This window comes from Leptonotus elevatus, chromosome 8, assembly GCF_054856555.1.
Source record: "Leptonotus elevatus isolate MCC_2025b chromosome 8, RoL_Lele_1.0, whole genome shotgun sequence".
Lineage (NCBI taxonomy): Eukaryota > Metazoa > Chordata > Actinopteri > Syngnathiformes > Syngnathidae > Leptonotus > Leptonotus elevatus.
The window spans coordinates 18093125-18109743 of NC_141246.1; the positions used below are offsets into that span (position 1 = coordinate 18093125).

General features: G+C 40.1%; 1 protein-coding gene across 1 annotated transcript in view; it reads right to left on the reverse strand.

Annotated features, from left to right (window-relative positions):
• The window catches only part of abcc6a (ATP-binding cassette, sub-family C (CFTR/MRP), member 6a), a 30958-nt gene extending 21193 nt beyond the window's left edge, over positions 1-9765 (reverse strand). Inside the window, exons 1-3 of the mRNA XM_086082341.1 lie at positions 9329-9765; positions 5670-5846; positions 5464-5589 (exon numbers count right to left, since the gene is read on the reverse strand). Of these exons, the coding sequence (XP_085938467.1) occupies positions 5464-5589; positions 5670-5846; positions 9329-9370 (345 nt within the window). The 5' untranslated portion in view covers positions 9371-9765. The remainder of the gene's footprint in view (positions 1-5463; positions 5590-5669; positions 5847-9328) is intronic.
• Between the last annotated feature and the right edge of the window lie 6854 nt (positions 9766-16619).

The following is a 16619-nucleotide window of genomic DNA, read 5'->3' on the forward strand; positions in this document are numbered from 1 at the left end:
CTGATTCGGTGGAAGAAAACAAAGCGCTCTTTTAAATATTTTTATCGCCAATTTTACTACCAACAGAGCTGAAAAGTTCAGCTTGGTTTGATCAGCACTGGTTCTGGCAATTTAGTTGTCAGGATTTTCGCTTGCCTGGCTTAGCCTTAAAAAAAAAAAAAAAAAAAAAAAAAAACTTTAGGCAGAGATAAAACCTCTCATGTTGTTTTCTACAAAATAAGTGTCAGTGTTGGGACGCAGTTGTCCTCAGTGGAGTCATGCGTGGGGTGTTTAGCCACTATCCAAGTGGTTGGCCAAATGAGACGTCACACTACTGGGCCAGCTCACCAAGTGGGGAAAAAGTACATTTAGGTTTCCAAAAGAGCACCACATTGGTTAACCTGGGATGATCCACAGTACTGCCTATTTAAGGCTAGTGGTAATAGGATTTTCCCATCAACAACTTGATATGGGGAGATTTCTGTGTGCCCTCACTGATGTAAACAACATCGCTGGCTTCCCATTTGAACTTGTTGTTTATGTGTTTGTGAATGTATCTTAGCAGGCACTGGGCGGACAACATGTTTTGCCTTTCTCTGACAAATTACACCATCCTATAATATCTCTTACGAGACGGGATTCAGTCAAATGTTTTAACATGCCTTGAACACAAGAATATTTGACTGAAAGAGGCTCACATTGTGTAAACAATTGCAGGCCACAACATACAGTAAAGTATGTCGGAGTAATATTAATACGATTTAAAACCAAACTTCTGGGCTTACAATAATACTCATTTTGTGAGACTCAGTATTAAATGAATAAATTGTGCATGATATCACAGTGTATCAAGGTACAAAATATTCTGAATGTCTCAGCAGGCCTATTGTAGGTGGCAGTTCTATACCACATTCAAATACAACAACAATAAGGGATTTTTTCGGCCAATCAGCGAAAAAAGATAATTGATCAGGATTTGATGGGGGGATGGAGCCATACAGTATATCTATTTAAACATCTTTTAGATTTACTCTCTAGTCGACTGGCCCAGCCCATTAATAGCAAAAATCTGTGTGTAATTGACGGCAATTTATTTTCTTTTTTTTTCATGCATTACGCATGACCCCCCCCCCCCCCCCAAAAATACATTATCACTGATTTTGTATATAACGCAAAAATATTGAGCTAATCAAATCAGTATAAAGTCTAATGTTCTTGAAGAAAAGGATGCATCTATACATGAGATATATCAACAAACTTGACTTTTTAAAAATGATCATTATACTGATTATGGTTCACAATGTGAAATTCCTCTCACATTCTGCAATATACAGTACATTTATTTCACACTACACATAAAGCAGACCACATGAAAGAAACATTTGCATTGCGCTCAGAAATACGTTAAGACAAATTACATTTTATTTTTATAAAAATACTGCTCTGCTGTTATGGGCTGGAATAGTGGAGGTTGAGATGGCAGGCCACTTTATAGGGTTGCTGCAAAGATTGTCAGTGTCTCAGTCTGGAAAGACTCGACTTTGGACAAATACTGAATTAAATATTTCGTAAAAGAATTCAAAATCCCAGGTTTCTAGCACATTCTATCCTCAGATGATGAGTTTTAAATTGCATTTCTCCAAACCTCACTGTAAATGACCGAAAATTGTGCTGTGCAATTGAAAGTCCCTTTTATGACTTGCCATATTACTGTAAGCCATCAAGCCTGTTTGCATCTACTGTATGAGTAAGTGGGTGGAACTAAATCCGTCACTGAGCCCACAGTAAAATCTCTACCTTATAATTACGCTGGAGGTTTACAGGAATGATGAAGGCTCAACTTTTACAGTATGTCATGGGATCCCATATCCCAAATCCCACATACTGTACTACTCATTTGGGATAAATTTCCCTAAAAAAATATTGATGTTAACTAACAAATAAGAATTGTGGGCGTATGGATCACTTTTAACTGTTCTAGATATATTACTTCAACTACTATCCTGTATGTTGATGCACCCCGTATATGGCAGTATATTGCTCTGGTTTGTGCCACGTGACAAGGAAACGTGAGACATAGCATCAAACGTGCGACTCATCGTTGACACACCAAGCACCAATGTGAAGAAAGTGTAGCTTGGTGTCATGTTATTCTACACCACTCGATAAAGTTATGCCATGTGGATGACAAAACGGTTTTAGGCAGAAACAGTGCGAGCAGCAAGTTGTTCAAACACCTGAAGACCAATAAAGGTAAAATTTAATATGTTCATTAAAATGCTGTAAAATAAAATGGAGTGCTGTCACTACTGAATATTTTAATCGACTAATCGGATTATTTTTAATTTTGCACTAAAGCGTGTTAAAAAAAAATCCCCTTATTTAACCAGTCATTGGTGGTTATTTCATACTTTGTATTTGCATATAGTCATTATAAGGGGGGGTTATGTTGTTCTATGCTACCAGTTCGGTCATTGTTTTCCAAAGTGAAAATAGATGTTTGCAAATGTCTTATTTTGATTAAACACAGAAGACAATCAGTTTTATAAAGGCCTACAGAAATCAGTGAACAATAACTGTTGATATGCTGAAATCAGAGGACTTAAAAATAAATGGCTCCAAACGATTACTCAAATATTCAAATAGTTGTTGATTAATTTGATAATCGATTACTTGTCAATTCATCAATTAATTTTGACAGCTCTACATCCCACTCCATCCCTGAGTATCAATATCATATCAAATCCAAAATGTGTGGCATCACCCACCCCTATAACAATCACCATCCTGAGCATATCTCACATTATCATGTTTGCTGGCTCTGCTGATGTGATATATGACAACCCCCCGCCCCACCACCCCAAAATAAATGAACAACTCTGAAATTAACCCTCAACACAAGAGATGTCTTAGTGCATCTTTATCCCCAAAGCATGCTTGTGTTTATTCGGGAGTCTGCAAAGACCACAGGTGGGCAAGGCTGTCTGGGTTGGGGAGCGAGAAACCAAAAAAAGGCCTGCACAGAGTGGGTGCTTTGTAAGTAAAGCAGCAGTGCCTGCCTGGATGTGCATCTGACTGCATTGTGATGCATCCATCAGCCCAAGTCTTGTCAAGGTACACGACTGTCATACTTTAAAGCTTTGTGCCCCCCCCCCCCCCAAAATGAGACCATGGTCATGAATGAATGCAACGTCTACATATATGAAAATTTCACACCTAACAACCACACACACAGTGAACTATGCTTTTATGTACACTAATCCCACATGAAACTGTAAATGATGCAAGAAATATTCTGCACCATGATGATTGATGGTCAAATATAAACATGTTTGCAGGGTAATGCAATATTTACATTGACTGCAACACTATAAATCTATCCTTAGTTATTTTGCTTTTCACCTCAGTGTCTTGTCAGTGAATGATACACTCTATATCCTTTCATGTGTTTGCACATTAACGTGTGAGCCACATTCCCAGAAATTTCCCGTTGCCCTCGGCAACACCACAGGAATGTCTGACGGGTTTACTCACTTACGCTAAACAGAGAGATTTAAGGAATCATCATACTGTAGGACTGCTGATGGTTGGGAATGCATTGATGCAAATGCCTTCATGGTATGGTAAAATTATCTAGAAAAAACTTAAAGAGAAAAAAAGTTTCACATCAAGACGATAAGACCGTCCAACAATTCACGTTCACATGGACTCGACAAAATACTGTAATATGCGTGCCAGGTCAGAATTTGGCAATGTCACTTTGGGAAAAAAAATATTAGACACGTAGGGCCTCCACAGCAAATCAGTTGTGTCCAACCTACGGCCCAGGGGCCACTTGCGGCCCACCATACATTTTTTGGGTAGCCCACGGCAGCTATTTTTGACATGGCCACAATGCAAATTATCTAGCTATGCAAAGACACACATAGATTTACAGCTAAAATAGTAACTGAATTTCTGTTTGTGACACTGTGGAGATCGTTTCAGAAACAAATGTGGTTTCATCCACTTGCTGCTTAGTGTCAAGGTCCGATTTGTGAAAACATCACATTAATAAAGTGTGATCAGTTTACTACAGATTGATCTTGTTGTGGTTCAGAATATCGAGTTGGGATTCAGCTGTTGCTCAATGGAGAGGCAGCTCTATTATAGTGACAGAAAGGGATCACCCCAAAACCTAAAAAAAATAATCCTGAACTATTTGCCTTATGACCTTTAGCATTAGCACTACATTATATCAACAATGTGTAATTGCTTCTTTTTTTCTTTTCTTTTTACCGTGATTAATTATGGAAGATGATAAGGGCCACTGAAGAGAGAAAAAAAAAAGTTTGGCAGGATTCTCACTTTATTCTCAGAATTCTGACCCCTAGGCAGTATTGTGACTTTTTTTTTTTAATAGTTCTGACCAATCCGCCCACGGGTTGTGAGAATTCTGACTTTATTCTCAGAATTCTGACTTGTGAGAAAGTCAGAATTCTGACGTTATTAATGTTACTATTATTCTCACTTTAAAGTCAAAATTCTGAGAATAAAGTCAGAATTCTGACTTTAATCTCAGAATTCTGACTTTAATCTCAGAATTCTGACTTCAAAATCAGAATTCTCACTTTCTCAATTTAAAGTCAGAATTCTAAGAATAAAGTCAGAATTCTCACAATTCTCACTTAAAAGTGAGATTCTGAGATTAAAGTTAGAATTATCACTTCATTTTCAGAATTCTCACTTTAAAGTCAGAATTCTGAGATTAAAGTCAGAATTTTGACTTTAACGTGAGAATTCTGAGAATGAAGTGAGAATCCTTCCAAACTTTTTTTTCTCTCTTCACAGGCCCAAATCCTCTTCCGTATTTAATAAATAAGTTGAAGCAAAACAATAAAAAATAAAATAAAAATTCAAAGTGGCCCTTGCATCTTTCTATTTTTCTGTATGTGGCCCTCAGAAGAAAAAGTTTGAACACCCCTGCACCAAAGTGGCCATTTTTGAAACTGTCTTTTGTATTACCTCCGGAGGCCTTTCACGTATGTAGGTAATAAAACTCCCCTGGTCACAGTAGAAGTGCCAGACATTGTGTTAGAAGATGGTTATGAACATTAATGCAACAGCGCTGTGACCTGCCATGGTTATTTAGGTTGTATTGCATCCCATCCTTGCACTTATCATGTCCCGTCTTTTTCACATATGACCACTTTAGACAGAAGCGATATTGGTGCTGTTAAAATAAATTAATACATGAAGCAATTAATTCAACCTGTTTTCAAATGTTTGTGTTTCAGCCTGTAAATTGACACTAAAACTGGATAAAACCCTACTTTGAATATGAGTAAAAAATCATTTTCACATGCTAATGGAAATCAACCATTTGGCTCTAATTGCATTTAGATTTGATTGTCAAAATGTTTGCTAATGTACATTTTCCCTCACTAACAAAAAAAAAAGGAAGGGAACAAAAGAATTCAAGGAAAGCCTTCTTTTTTTTTTTACCACAGTCATGCTGCGTATGATGGGGCTAAGAAGGAAGATCATGTGCTGCTCGATCTCCTCACTCCTCTCCAGTAAGATGTAGAAAAACTCCACAAAGCCAAAGGAGGCCAATAGAAATCCGAGCACCTAAATGGGACAGTGAGATCAGGTTCAGGTTTTATTGAACTAAATTGTCAAGTATATCCTTTCCACAATGCAAGACTCACCATCTTAGCGATACAAAGGGAGGACACCTGAATGCGTCCATGGTCATGGCAGTAAAGATGAAGGCAGTAGAGGGGGGCTAGGAACCACAGATAGACACAGGGGACCCACACGAGAACTGTGTTCTGAAAACACTGGGTCAAGTCTGGATTGGCTGTGTACCATGTGCGGTTCCAGTCCTGCAAGACAGATAACAAACATTGCATTTTTTTCCCCCTATAATATTATGTTTGAAAATGATCAATGAAGCACAAATAATGCACTGCAAGATAACAATCATCCTAGAAAGTGAGAAGAATAGGGCTTAAATCCAGAGAATGCAGACTATGTTTTAGCATTCCTAGCGGGGCAGAGTGAAACCACAAACAATCAACAAAATTGTGAGTGAGTCCAGGCTGGACTGTGTGTGAGGAGGTCTTTCTTTTCTCTGAAAAGCTGAGTCAGCCTTCAAATGTGTTTGACCTTGTCACCGTCATTTTAAAGTAGGAGACAAAGAGATCAAAGATTATACCAGAAAACCAAGTTTACTCACAAAAACACAGGAAAGCATTTATTGGCCTGTTTATTTATAGATTACATAACATTGGCACATTTGGCAGAACCAAAGACTTTCGCAACAAAATAACATACTAAGTGGCTTGTTATTGTCGTCTTGCGTTTTATTGTTCATCACCTCAATGGCCTGCAGGGTGTCTGGCTCTGCTAACAAGATGCCAAAGGAAGTGGTTTTAAAGTTCCTCGTATGGAAGCACAGATTGGCAATGCTAAACTTGGGAGAGCGGCTCAAAGCCACAATGTCATTATATAACAAACACCCATGCACAGCTCTGTCATTAAACCCTTGAAGGTGCACTAGTTCAACAAATGTGGATTGAGACACTTAGTCATTCCAAATGAAGTGAAAATGAAAGAACATATGTGGCTCTATTTTCTTACACAGCAAAATTCTAGCGCAAAGCTAACTATCTGCATGGGTGGAGTTTTCTTTATTTATTTTTGAAGATGCCCAAAGATAGAAATTTGCATTTGCACCATTGTGTGGGTGAACACAGCTAACTTGATTCCTGGCTATTCGAAGCAGCTCTTCTCATTCCCTTTAAATTCTAACCTTGCCAGCAAGATGATTTCTCGCGGTATTTGTGAGTTCACAAACTCCAGAGAATACATCTTGTACCGCTCCCGCTGATACATTTGCAGCCGACCTTTCTTAGGTCGGACCAATCAGGCATTGAAAACCAATAAACGGCGATGGCGGTGGAAAACAAACAAACCGAACAGACGAATGGATGCTGCAATTAATTATTTTCTCGCAGAATTACTCACCGTTTCCTTGTTGAATTTGAACAGCAAGAGGCGTTTCGTGCAATTTTATCTGGTAAAGATGTTTGTGCTCTCCCCTACCCCCAAAGACGAGATGGAAGGCGAGATTTTCATCCGTTGTCTTGATTGGTCAGAACAAATGCGCAAAGATGCCGCATCGTCCAATCAGCTCGAAGTATTGTACAGCAAGTCCCGCCTTGAAGTACCAGATTGATAATGTGAAGAACTCCAGTGAATCCCAATTATCAATCCAGCTGGCGAGGTTATTTAAATTCAGTACAAGAAAGACTTCGGTCTACATGGCGGTATCATGACGGACGCGCACGCTATGTATGTTTGTAAGGACTCGCTGGACGCTGTTGTCACATTTATGAATGAGCTAGGATGACATACACCACACAATTAGTGGCGCACAAAATCTGCCTGTACTTTGATCAAATCCACCAAAATTCTGTTAGACCACATGCGCCACCACTTATTGCTAGCTTTTAGCTGGTCACTTAATGCTAACTTTTAGCTAATCACTTAATGCTAACTTTTAGCTGGTCTAACATCTATTCTACCCATTGCCACCAAATTGTCAGGTGTGTGTGCCGATGCGTAATGTGTAATAGAAAACACCCTCGGTCAGCCGGAACGCCCTACAAATTGATAAAACTAGACATGATCAACTAGACTTGTCGACGAAATTGAAGCTGCGGCAATTTTTACGCTGAGCACATGTGCCCCTTTGCACCTTCAACAACTCACACTCCTTTGGTAAGACTTGTGGAAGACGTTGAAGTCATAAAACATTTATGAGGTCAAAGGTCACTGATGTTGGCCTGGCTCCCAATCTCTCTTCTATTTCATCCCAAAGGTGTTTAATAGGACAGAGGTTCTTTTATAATTAAAATTATAGGAGAACAAAGAGCTTGCTTACATTTTTGTTGTACAAAGCGTGTGTAAAAATATCAAAAGAGTGAATGTTCCAGCATGAATAGCGATTAGTCTCTGTTTCCCATAAGTTGCCACTGCTCATAGCCTCTGAAGCCAAAAGTGTGTGAATCATGGTCTGACTAGCAGCTACCTGTTTTACTTTGAATTGCAGCTGTATGTTTGTCTGTCTTACCACAGAGTCATATAAGTTTCCCAGCAAAATTTTTCAAGAAAAAAAAAACGACCCCCAAAAAATATCAAAGGTCAGTGTTATGTAATGAAAGGATTTGCACTCACTGTGCATCTGTGGACTCTGTAAGTGCATTTAGGTTCATTTAAACAGTATTACTATTATATTATTATAGCCAGTGAGTGGGCGGCAACTTTCACAGACTCTTCTGACTCCTGTGGTCAATGGCGAAGGGATGAACAGAACGCTTTCATGAGGACGCACTCCAAACATTTTCTTGTACATTTCACGTCTTATCCCCTTTCTCACCCTTGACTGAAATGGTTTCAGCAAACCATCAGCTTGGATGCCACAAGGTGTCTGCTCCATGACAAACACGCTGATGAGAAGACGAAACTGCTAAACCCTCCTTGCACCATATGGATTTAAAGCTGCAGCAAGTAATTTGTAATTAAAAAGTGGAATTGAACCTATTGCATATGAATATTGTATAAGTACATTTCTACTGTAAGTTTCCAGCTTGTTTCTTCTACACAGCTGGGCTTTGTGTGCTTTAGAGAAATTCCCATCACTACCGCAAGGCTGTGACCAAAAAGCCAGCAATGACGTTGTTTCATAGGTATGTGTAAGGTTCATTACTACTACAGTTAAAAAGTGAAGGTACTATGTAGCAAACGGCGGAGAAATGCAAACACAAGAACAATACAAAACATAGTCTTCACTCTTACAGAGCTCAAAACTTGACATCTTCACTTTAATGTGATACCTATCATATTTTACTTTCATTTTCCTAACATCATGTGATGGTCGTTGAAATGCTTGCAGGGCCAAAAACAGAAAGTGCTGTAATGGGAACCAGAAACATAGAAGGGGGCGTGATGAAAGCAGAGTGAAAAGAGGCAAGTTCTGACCGTGAACATTCCAACTGAAGTACATACATTGTTTTTGAGCCGAGATATGAAAGATGGAAATCTCCTAATGCATAGAAGCAACATCTCCAACTTTGAACTTTACAGTCCAGCAAGCTGCAACATGCTGGGCTATTCTCCTGCCACACTTAATGTGGAAAACAGCCTGTTAAATTCCCACGTGGACTACAAGAAGCGAGACTAATTGACAACATATTTGAGGGCAGAAAGTATCAGCCTCACATGGCTAGTGTTCTTTTTTTCCCCCTAACATGACAAGCAGATGGAGAGAGGAAGAAAGCACAAAAGGATTGTTGAGACTCACCCACAGAGGGTCCAGACCACTGAGTCGGCAGAAGGCATCCATCCACTCGCTTGCTGCTTCCCCTCTGATCCTCCACTTGTTGGGGTGGAACCGTCCTGCTTCTCACACACCTTCAGCACCCGTGTGCGTCCCAGTCAGGATAAAGAATTCACTGTGCGTCCTTGATGGATCTCTCCTCTCTTTTGAATGCCAATATTTCTAGTTACGCCTGTCCTTGCTAAAGTCTCTGAATGGCGCAGTGTTTATTAGCGAGTGAGTGTTGGAGTGTGTGACTTGTCCTCCCTTTCAGCTCTCAATGAAGGTTTGCATAGATTTGAACTGCTGCTGCCCTGAGAGCTTATGTAGTTCTGACTCTCACCCTGTCTGCCTGCCGGTTTATGAGTGTGTCTCCTTGTTATGTGGGTGGAAATATTTCTCTTTCTCTCGCTCGCACACCCTCTCCTCTGTCCCACATCTGCTGGATTTCAATCAAAACACCAAAGCTACTCCCCTCAATGGGATGACGGTCCCCCACCCCGAAAAACTCCTCCTACTTTCCCCTCACTGCCTCCTCTCCAAGTTCTTCTCCTAGCTTTTTTTTTGCCCACATCTTACACATCACCTCATCTGACCACGCAGTTTGTGCAACTTATACAATTTAAAGTGCGGCTAAAGCATCATTCAGAAGCTGTCAGAAGTCAGATATGACCAACTCAGTCGCTGTTGGGTGAACAAACTTGCACATTTGTGCAGAAACCACTTTGTGAGTGCACAGTTGTAGCGTACTGGTATTGATTTTTTTTCTCCAGTTTAAACAGAATTATGAGTACGTGCTTTTTGGTGGGATTTGTAGTGTCACATGAATTTCCAAGTATTAGTAAAAAACTGCTGACATAAGGCAAATAGAGGACAAAGTTCATTAATAAGTCATCTACGCCAGTTTTGGAAATAGAAGTAGAAACCCTAAAATAATCATGGTCTGCTGTCACGAATGCTAAAAATGACAAATACGACTTGAAACATTTCAAACACAGCTAATGAAGGAATTATTCCTTTAAGAATGTCCGCTTTCAATCCTCTTTTGTAGTCCAGCTGTTTGAGAGCACCAAGCTTCATCGGAATTGTATGTCATCCTCAGTGGACGGCAAGGTCACTGAAGGACATTTATTCTTCACTCTTCCAGATCAAAAGGGCAAACAACAACAATATCCAGTTTCGCCTGCTCATAAAGTGCCAACATATAAATAAATATGTGTCATTTCCCCTGTGCGGGCCGTGAAAACGAAATAGTCTCAAAACATATTCATCAGCCCCACGTATGTTGAAAAAGGGGCAAATATCTTTAGTGCTCTTCATGGTCTACTGAAAAGCGTCATCCAATTGCGCGATTTTGGTCGCCCTTTTTGGTCAAGACACAAGGGAAAAGTACAGCACAACAGCTGTGCAGGAAAGTATGACAGTCTGACAGTCTTAGCTGGGACTAAAACAAGCAGCATCATAGCCGCAGAGAGAAACATGGAAAGTTTGGCAAGAGGGACGACCACTACCTGATCCTACGTCTGGACTTGCAAATATGAGATTATTATTCTTAAAATGAGTCATCGCGTTATGTTCTCCACCAGACTACACAGCAACATTGCCAGTGTTAGATTAACACTAAGAGTGTTAAATCTAACACTAGAAAAGTGTTTATATACCGATGAGTGTAAGTCTTACACTTTTCAAAGTGTTATTTTTTGACACTTAACCAGTGTTACTGCAACACTGTATTGTGGTTAAAATTCGACACTGGTAAACACTGAGTAGTGTTGAAAGTACTCTACACTAGTGTAAGTGTTAAACATTTAACTCAAACTACACTTTACTTAAATGGTACTTCATTTATATAGCGTTTTTCCTCCTTACAAGGCCCTCAAAAGCATTTTACACATTAACTATTGATGACACAGCATCACGAGCAAATGGGGGTTAGGTATCTTGCTCAAGGACACTTTGACATACAGTAGTCACGCTGGCCTGGGAACAAACCCACACTCTCATGGTTGCGAGACGACCACTCTACCACTGAGCCACGCCGCCCCAACAACAACTGGATGCATCGCTATTGAAATCTCGACAGCAAAATTGGAAAGTTTCTCCTTCAGCGGAAATGAGGGCGTGGTCTATTTAACAGTCAAGGTAGTGCTATTCAGGTCATCCACACCAACACGCAAGGAAATTTACTCTGAGTCTAACTTTTTATCTTAACAGTATTACAATAACACTGCTTACTGCATATTTGATCGAACACTGAAAATTTAAGATTTTCTGTGGAGGGAGTTTTGCTAAACGGAAACCCTAAATGGTATGTTTGACTGTATGTTGCTAATGATTGAAAATCAAAAGGTCATCAGATATTTTGACAGTTAAGGTTTATGTTGCTGTCTTCAATGTTCATGTAGCTGTTAGAAGGACCAAAACAAAAATAGTGTCCATGTGCCATACGAATGTTGTTATGTCTCACTTCCGCAGGTCAGCCGTTGCTGCGGCCAGGAAATGGTCCGAAACGCCTCAGGCGTGCATATGTGTGCCTGAAAAACATGCTGCAGTGTTTACAGTACATTTGTAAAATGACACAAGGGGCACTGATTGTGATTTGGCATAGCTTCCCTTTCTTTCTTTCTTTCTTTCTTTCTTTCTTTCTTTCTTTCTTTCTTTCTTTCTTTCTTTCTTTCTTTCTTTCTTTCTTTCTTTCTTTCTTTCTTTCTTTCTTTCTTTCTTTCTTTCTTTCTCATATTTTCCCAATATATATTTTATTGGTCAAATATAAAAAGTCAAATATAAAAAGTGCAAGGTGCTATATTGAGTAATTTATGTCTGAGTTCCTGTTCTTGACGGCCCTCCCTCTGTCATAAAGCCTCATGGGAATAACTTCTCTGGACTTTTGGGCCACTCGTGATTGTGCTCCATGCATCCTGTCGAGCAGCAAGTGGAATGTTTGATGTGGCCAGGTAAAAAATAAATGTATCCATTTCTATACCAATTATACTCATAAGGGTTGTAGGTTAGCTGGAGCCTATCCCATCAGATTTTTGGGTGAGAGGCCATAGAGGCAGGGTACCCATTTGGAGGGGAAATATCAACAAAAACACATTCACAACAATGGGCAATTGAATGCCTTTGATTAATCTAAAATGCATGCGTTTGAAAACTGGGCTAATAAGTGTTGTCCTCAGAGACAACTATTAATGAGCAATTAGCAAATCTGCTGATCTAAATGCCATAGCTGGGTAAAAACTCATATTTCACTTGAGCCGTGATGTTTTATAATCAGTTACAAAATTGTATGTGTAGCACTGTCATTGGAAGACAAATTGGACTTTAAAATCAGACAGGAGGAGAAAGTACTGTTGCTTTCCTGTAACTTACCAAAGTAGTGGTTTCATATAAAAAATAAATTAAAAAAATCTGCAAATTATGTAAATGTCCTGAGCGAATAATATTGACTTTTCTATTTAAGGGGAGCCATACAGTATTTCATCACTTTGTAAAAAGGATGGAAATGTCTGTCGTGAATACTTTCTTCCAGAAGAGGCAGGAACATAGGGTGACCTAGAAGAGTGGAGGTAGGAGGGGCACAGGTAGACTACATCTACATCTGTAGACGGTGTAACCTGAAGATCAGCGACTGCAAAGTAGTGGTAGGTGAGAATGTAGCCAGACAGCATAGGATGTGTGTATGACGACTCTGGTGGTGAAGCTATATCTGGAGAAAGCTTACGACAGGGTGCCCAGAGAGGAACTGTAGTTTTGTATGAGGAAGTCAGAGAAGTATGTTCAAGTGGTGCAGGACATGTATGAGGACTGTAAGACAGTGGTGAGGTGTGCTGTAGGTGTGACGGAGGAGTTCAAAGTGGAGGTGGGACTACAGCAGGGATCAGCTCTGAGCCCCTTTTTGTTCGCAATGGTAATGGACAGGATGACAGATTAGGTTAGGCAGGAATATCCATGGACTACGATGTTTGCGGATGACATTGTGATCTGTAGTGAAAGCAGGGAACGGGTGGAGGAAAAGCTAGAGGCGTGGAGGTTTGCCCCGGAAAAGAGGGGAATGAAGGTAAGCCTTAGCAAGACGGAGTATCTGTGTATGAATGGGAGGGACCCAAGTGGAAGAGTGAGGTTACAGGGAGAAGAGACCAAGAAGGTGGAGGAGTTCAAGTATTTAGGGTCAACAGTCCAGAAGAAGTGTGTGCAGACATGCCGGAACGGGTGGAGAAAAGTGTCAGGTGTGATGTGTGATAGTATAAAACTGTGGTGAGAACAGCGATGTTGTTTGGTCTGGAGACAGTGCCACTGAGGAAAAGACAGGAGGCAGAGCTGGAGGTGGCAGAGATGAAGATGCTGAGGTTCTCTTTGGGAATGGCCAGGATGGATAGAATCAGGAATGAGTATATCAGAGGGACAGCACATGTTAGAAGCTTTGGAGATGAAGTCAGAGAGGCCACACTGAGATGGTTTGGACAAGTCCAGAGGTGAGATGGTGAGTATATTGGCAGAAGGATGCAGAGGTTCCAAATCCCAGGCAGGAGGTCTAGAGGAAGACAAACGAGCAGGTTTATAAATGTAGTTAAAGAGGAAATGAAGGTAGTTTGTGTGAGAGCAGAGGATGCAGTAGACAGGGTTAGATGGAGGCAACTGATTCGCTGTGGCGACCTCTGAAGGGAAAAGCCGAAAGAAAAAGAAGAAGAAGAATACTTCATCACTATTGCTGCATCTCGAGCAATAATAATAAATCGGTATAGAGTCGTGCCCAGGCAAGGCCAAGAAGCATGCAAACTACTGTTACAGGCCAAAGAGGGGACAATGTAAACAAGCCGGTGCACGTCTGGTCTGTAAATATAACCAAAATAAGGTTGGTGTCAGCGGATGGCCCAGCGACAGACTGTTTACAGCAGTTGGGAGTGGAAGACGGCCCAGCGTTGAGCTAGTGGGAGACTGGTAAAAGCTGGGCTTTTTGTGGTCGTGGCATGTAGTAGTAGTAACATGGGGTTGGCTGCGGGGGTGGCAGTGCCTGAGCCAGCCTGTGGTGGTGTGGTGTGGTTAACCAGTCTAGGTCATCTACACTTCCTTTGGCCTCTGTTCCTGGGAGGAAAAACAGTCTAGTCAAAATAATGGTGTCATTTTGGCTTCGTATACATTCTAGGATGGGAAGACAAATTTAGCAACAGCAAAGCAAAGGGAGGCGCCAAAACACTATGAAGAAAGTGAGCAAAATATTTGTTCTGTTTTTGCTCTCAACTGTTAAATAAAAGGTCTTAAATTAGGAACTCATCTTCACTGCCGCCTGTAAATTCAGATCAGCCTACCCAAGCTATTATGAACAGGGTTTGTCTTCCGCTTGTCTTTGTGTAGTTTTACTCATGGTGCCATCTTAATTTAAAGCCTCATACATTTTTCAGCTGAGCCTGAATTTTGACACAGGAGCTCTGTTGTGCCGGGCACATCATATATCATTTGTGTACTAGACCTGTTTAATTCCTGTATCTGTACTCCAGACTAGCCTCACATTACTCTGTCAGTGATATGAGTCCAAAGGTATTTACCACCTTTCCTGGCTTGGTACCTGCTAAGATGCTCACTCGCTACACAAGTAGAAGAGTAATTGTGTCAAGAATAGATTTGAAAAAAACATATATGCTCATTTTTACTCTGAGCTAATATCGATGACGTTGTGGTGGCTAGCTTAATAAAAACAACAACTGGTAAAAAAGGCCCCAACATAGCACAACATTACAAACAAGGTAGTATAGTTTTAAGTATCGTATAATGTTTCAAGGTCACTGCACCTCTACGCACCTGTCAAAAGCCTGAAGTTTGCTGATGAGACTTCAGTCAATTGGCCATATCAATGACAGTGACAAATCTGCATAAGGACAGGAAGTGGAGCGGCTGGTACTCTGGTGCAGCTGACACAACCTGAAGCTCAACACACTCAAGACCGTAGATATGATCTTAGATTTTTCTGGAATACTCATCGTCACAGCTGCCTCCCACGCTGTCCAACTGCCCTGAGTCAACCGTTGACACTTTTGAGTTCCGTCTCATTTCCGTGACCGTCTCACTGGACTTCAAGCGGAAGGCCAACGCCAACTCCGTCTTCAAAAAGACCCAGATGTGCTTCTTGTATGTCAAATTAGATAACTAGTTAAGTTCATTGCACGCAATTATTCATTTGCATTATTAATTTCATTTCATATTTTAAAGACTGTAACTACTTACTAACTGGAATGGAGCCCTGATTCAACCTTTGTGAAGTACCAAAACCTGGAAGACTGAGAATCTACACAGACAATTGCAGAAGCACTTTTCTTCTTTTCTCCCCTTAACCTGAAGTCAGCAAATCTTGACACAGTTATTGGATTGTGTTGGCATGGATGCGTGTGGGTAGAAGATGTCAAGAGAGGAATAAATGAGCAACATCTGCTTAGACAAGAGGGATAATTTAGCAGAATCCCACGCAACTTGTGTAATCTGTCTCCTGCTTTTGCTTCATTTTAACAAATGTTTGCTGTGAAGAATCTGTTGGATAACACATTTAATTTGCTTTTCTCAAAGTCTCTAATTTGAGTAGAACATCTCCTGAACATCTCACACACTGTTTTGACGTTTCTTTTTCTCCACTGTTTATGGCCTGAATGAAACTAGGCGGTGATTAGAGAGAGGAAACTAACTAACTAACTAACTAACTAACTAACTAACTAACTAGCTAACTAACTAACTAACTAACTAACTAGCAAAACATTCAGTGCCATTTATGGTTTACACTTTATGAGACAGCGTCTAAAAATATATTCTGTGACGAATTTGGGTTACATAATCTTTAAAACAACTTTTTCTTACTGAAGTCTTATGTTAGGTAAGAGTAATGTGACAGAATGTAACAATGTTTCTAGACCTGTGGGTGGTTCCTCAAAATAGCATCACTTTTTTTTTTTGACTCAGTCTTATTTTGTCCATGTTTTGACTTTGCGTCATGGACACATTTGTCCACTGTGTTTTTACCATTTCAAAATGTTTCCTTGTTTTTCCCCCTGTGCAGTAATTATTTCAATAACTTGTTTTTTTAATGTAATGATGTAATGTAATCTAATTATTAAATTCCACTGCCACTTGCTCTCATTCAATCAAATGCAATGTTATTCATGGAGATATTCTATGGAAGAAAAAAACAAATGTTCTCATCAAATGGATGGGGAAAAAGTTAAATAGACCAAATTCTGGTGGAAGACGCAAAGTTTTTTTTTTATTACTTTAAAGGCCTTGTTCAAACATA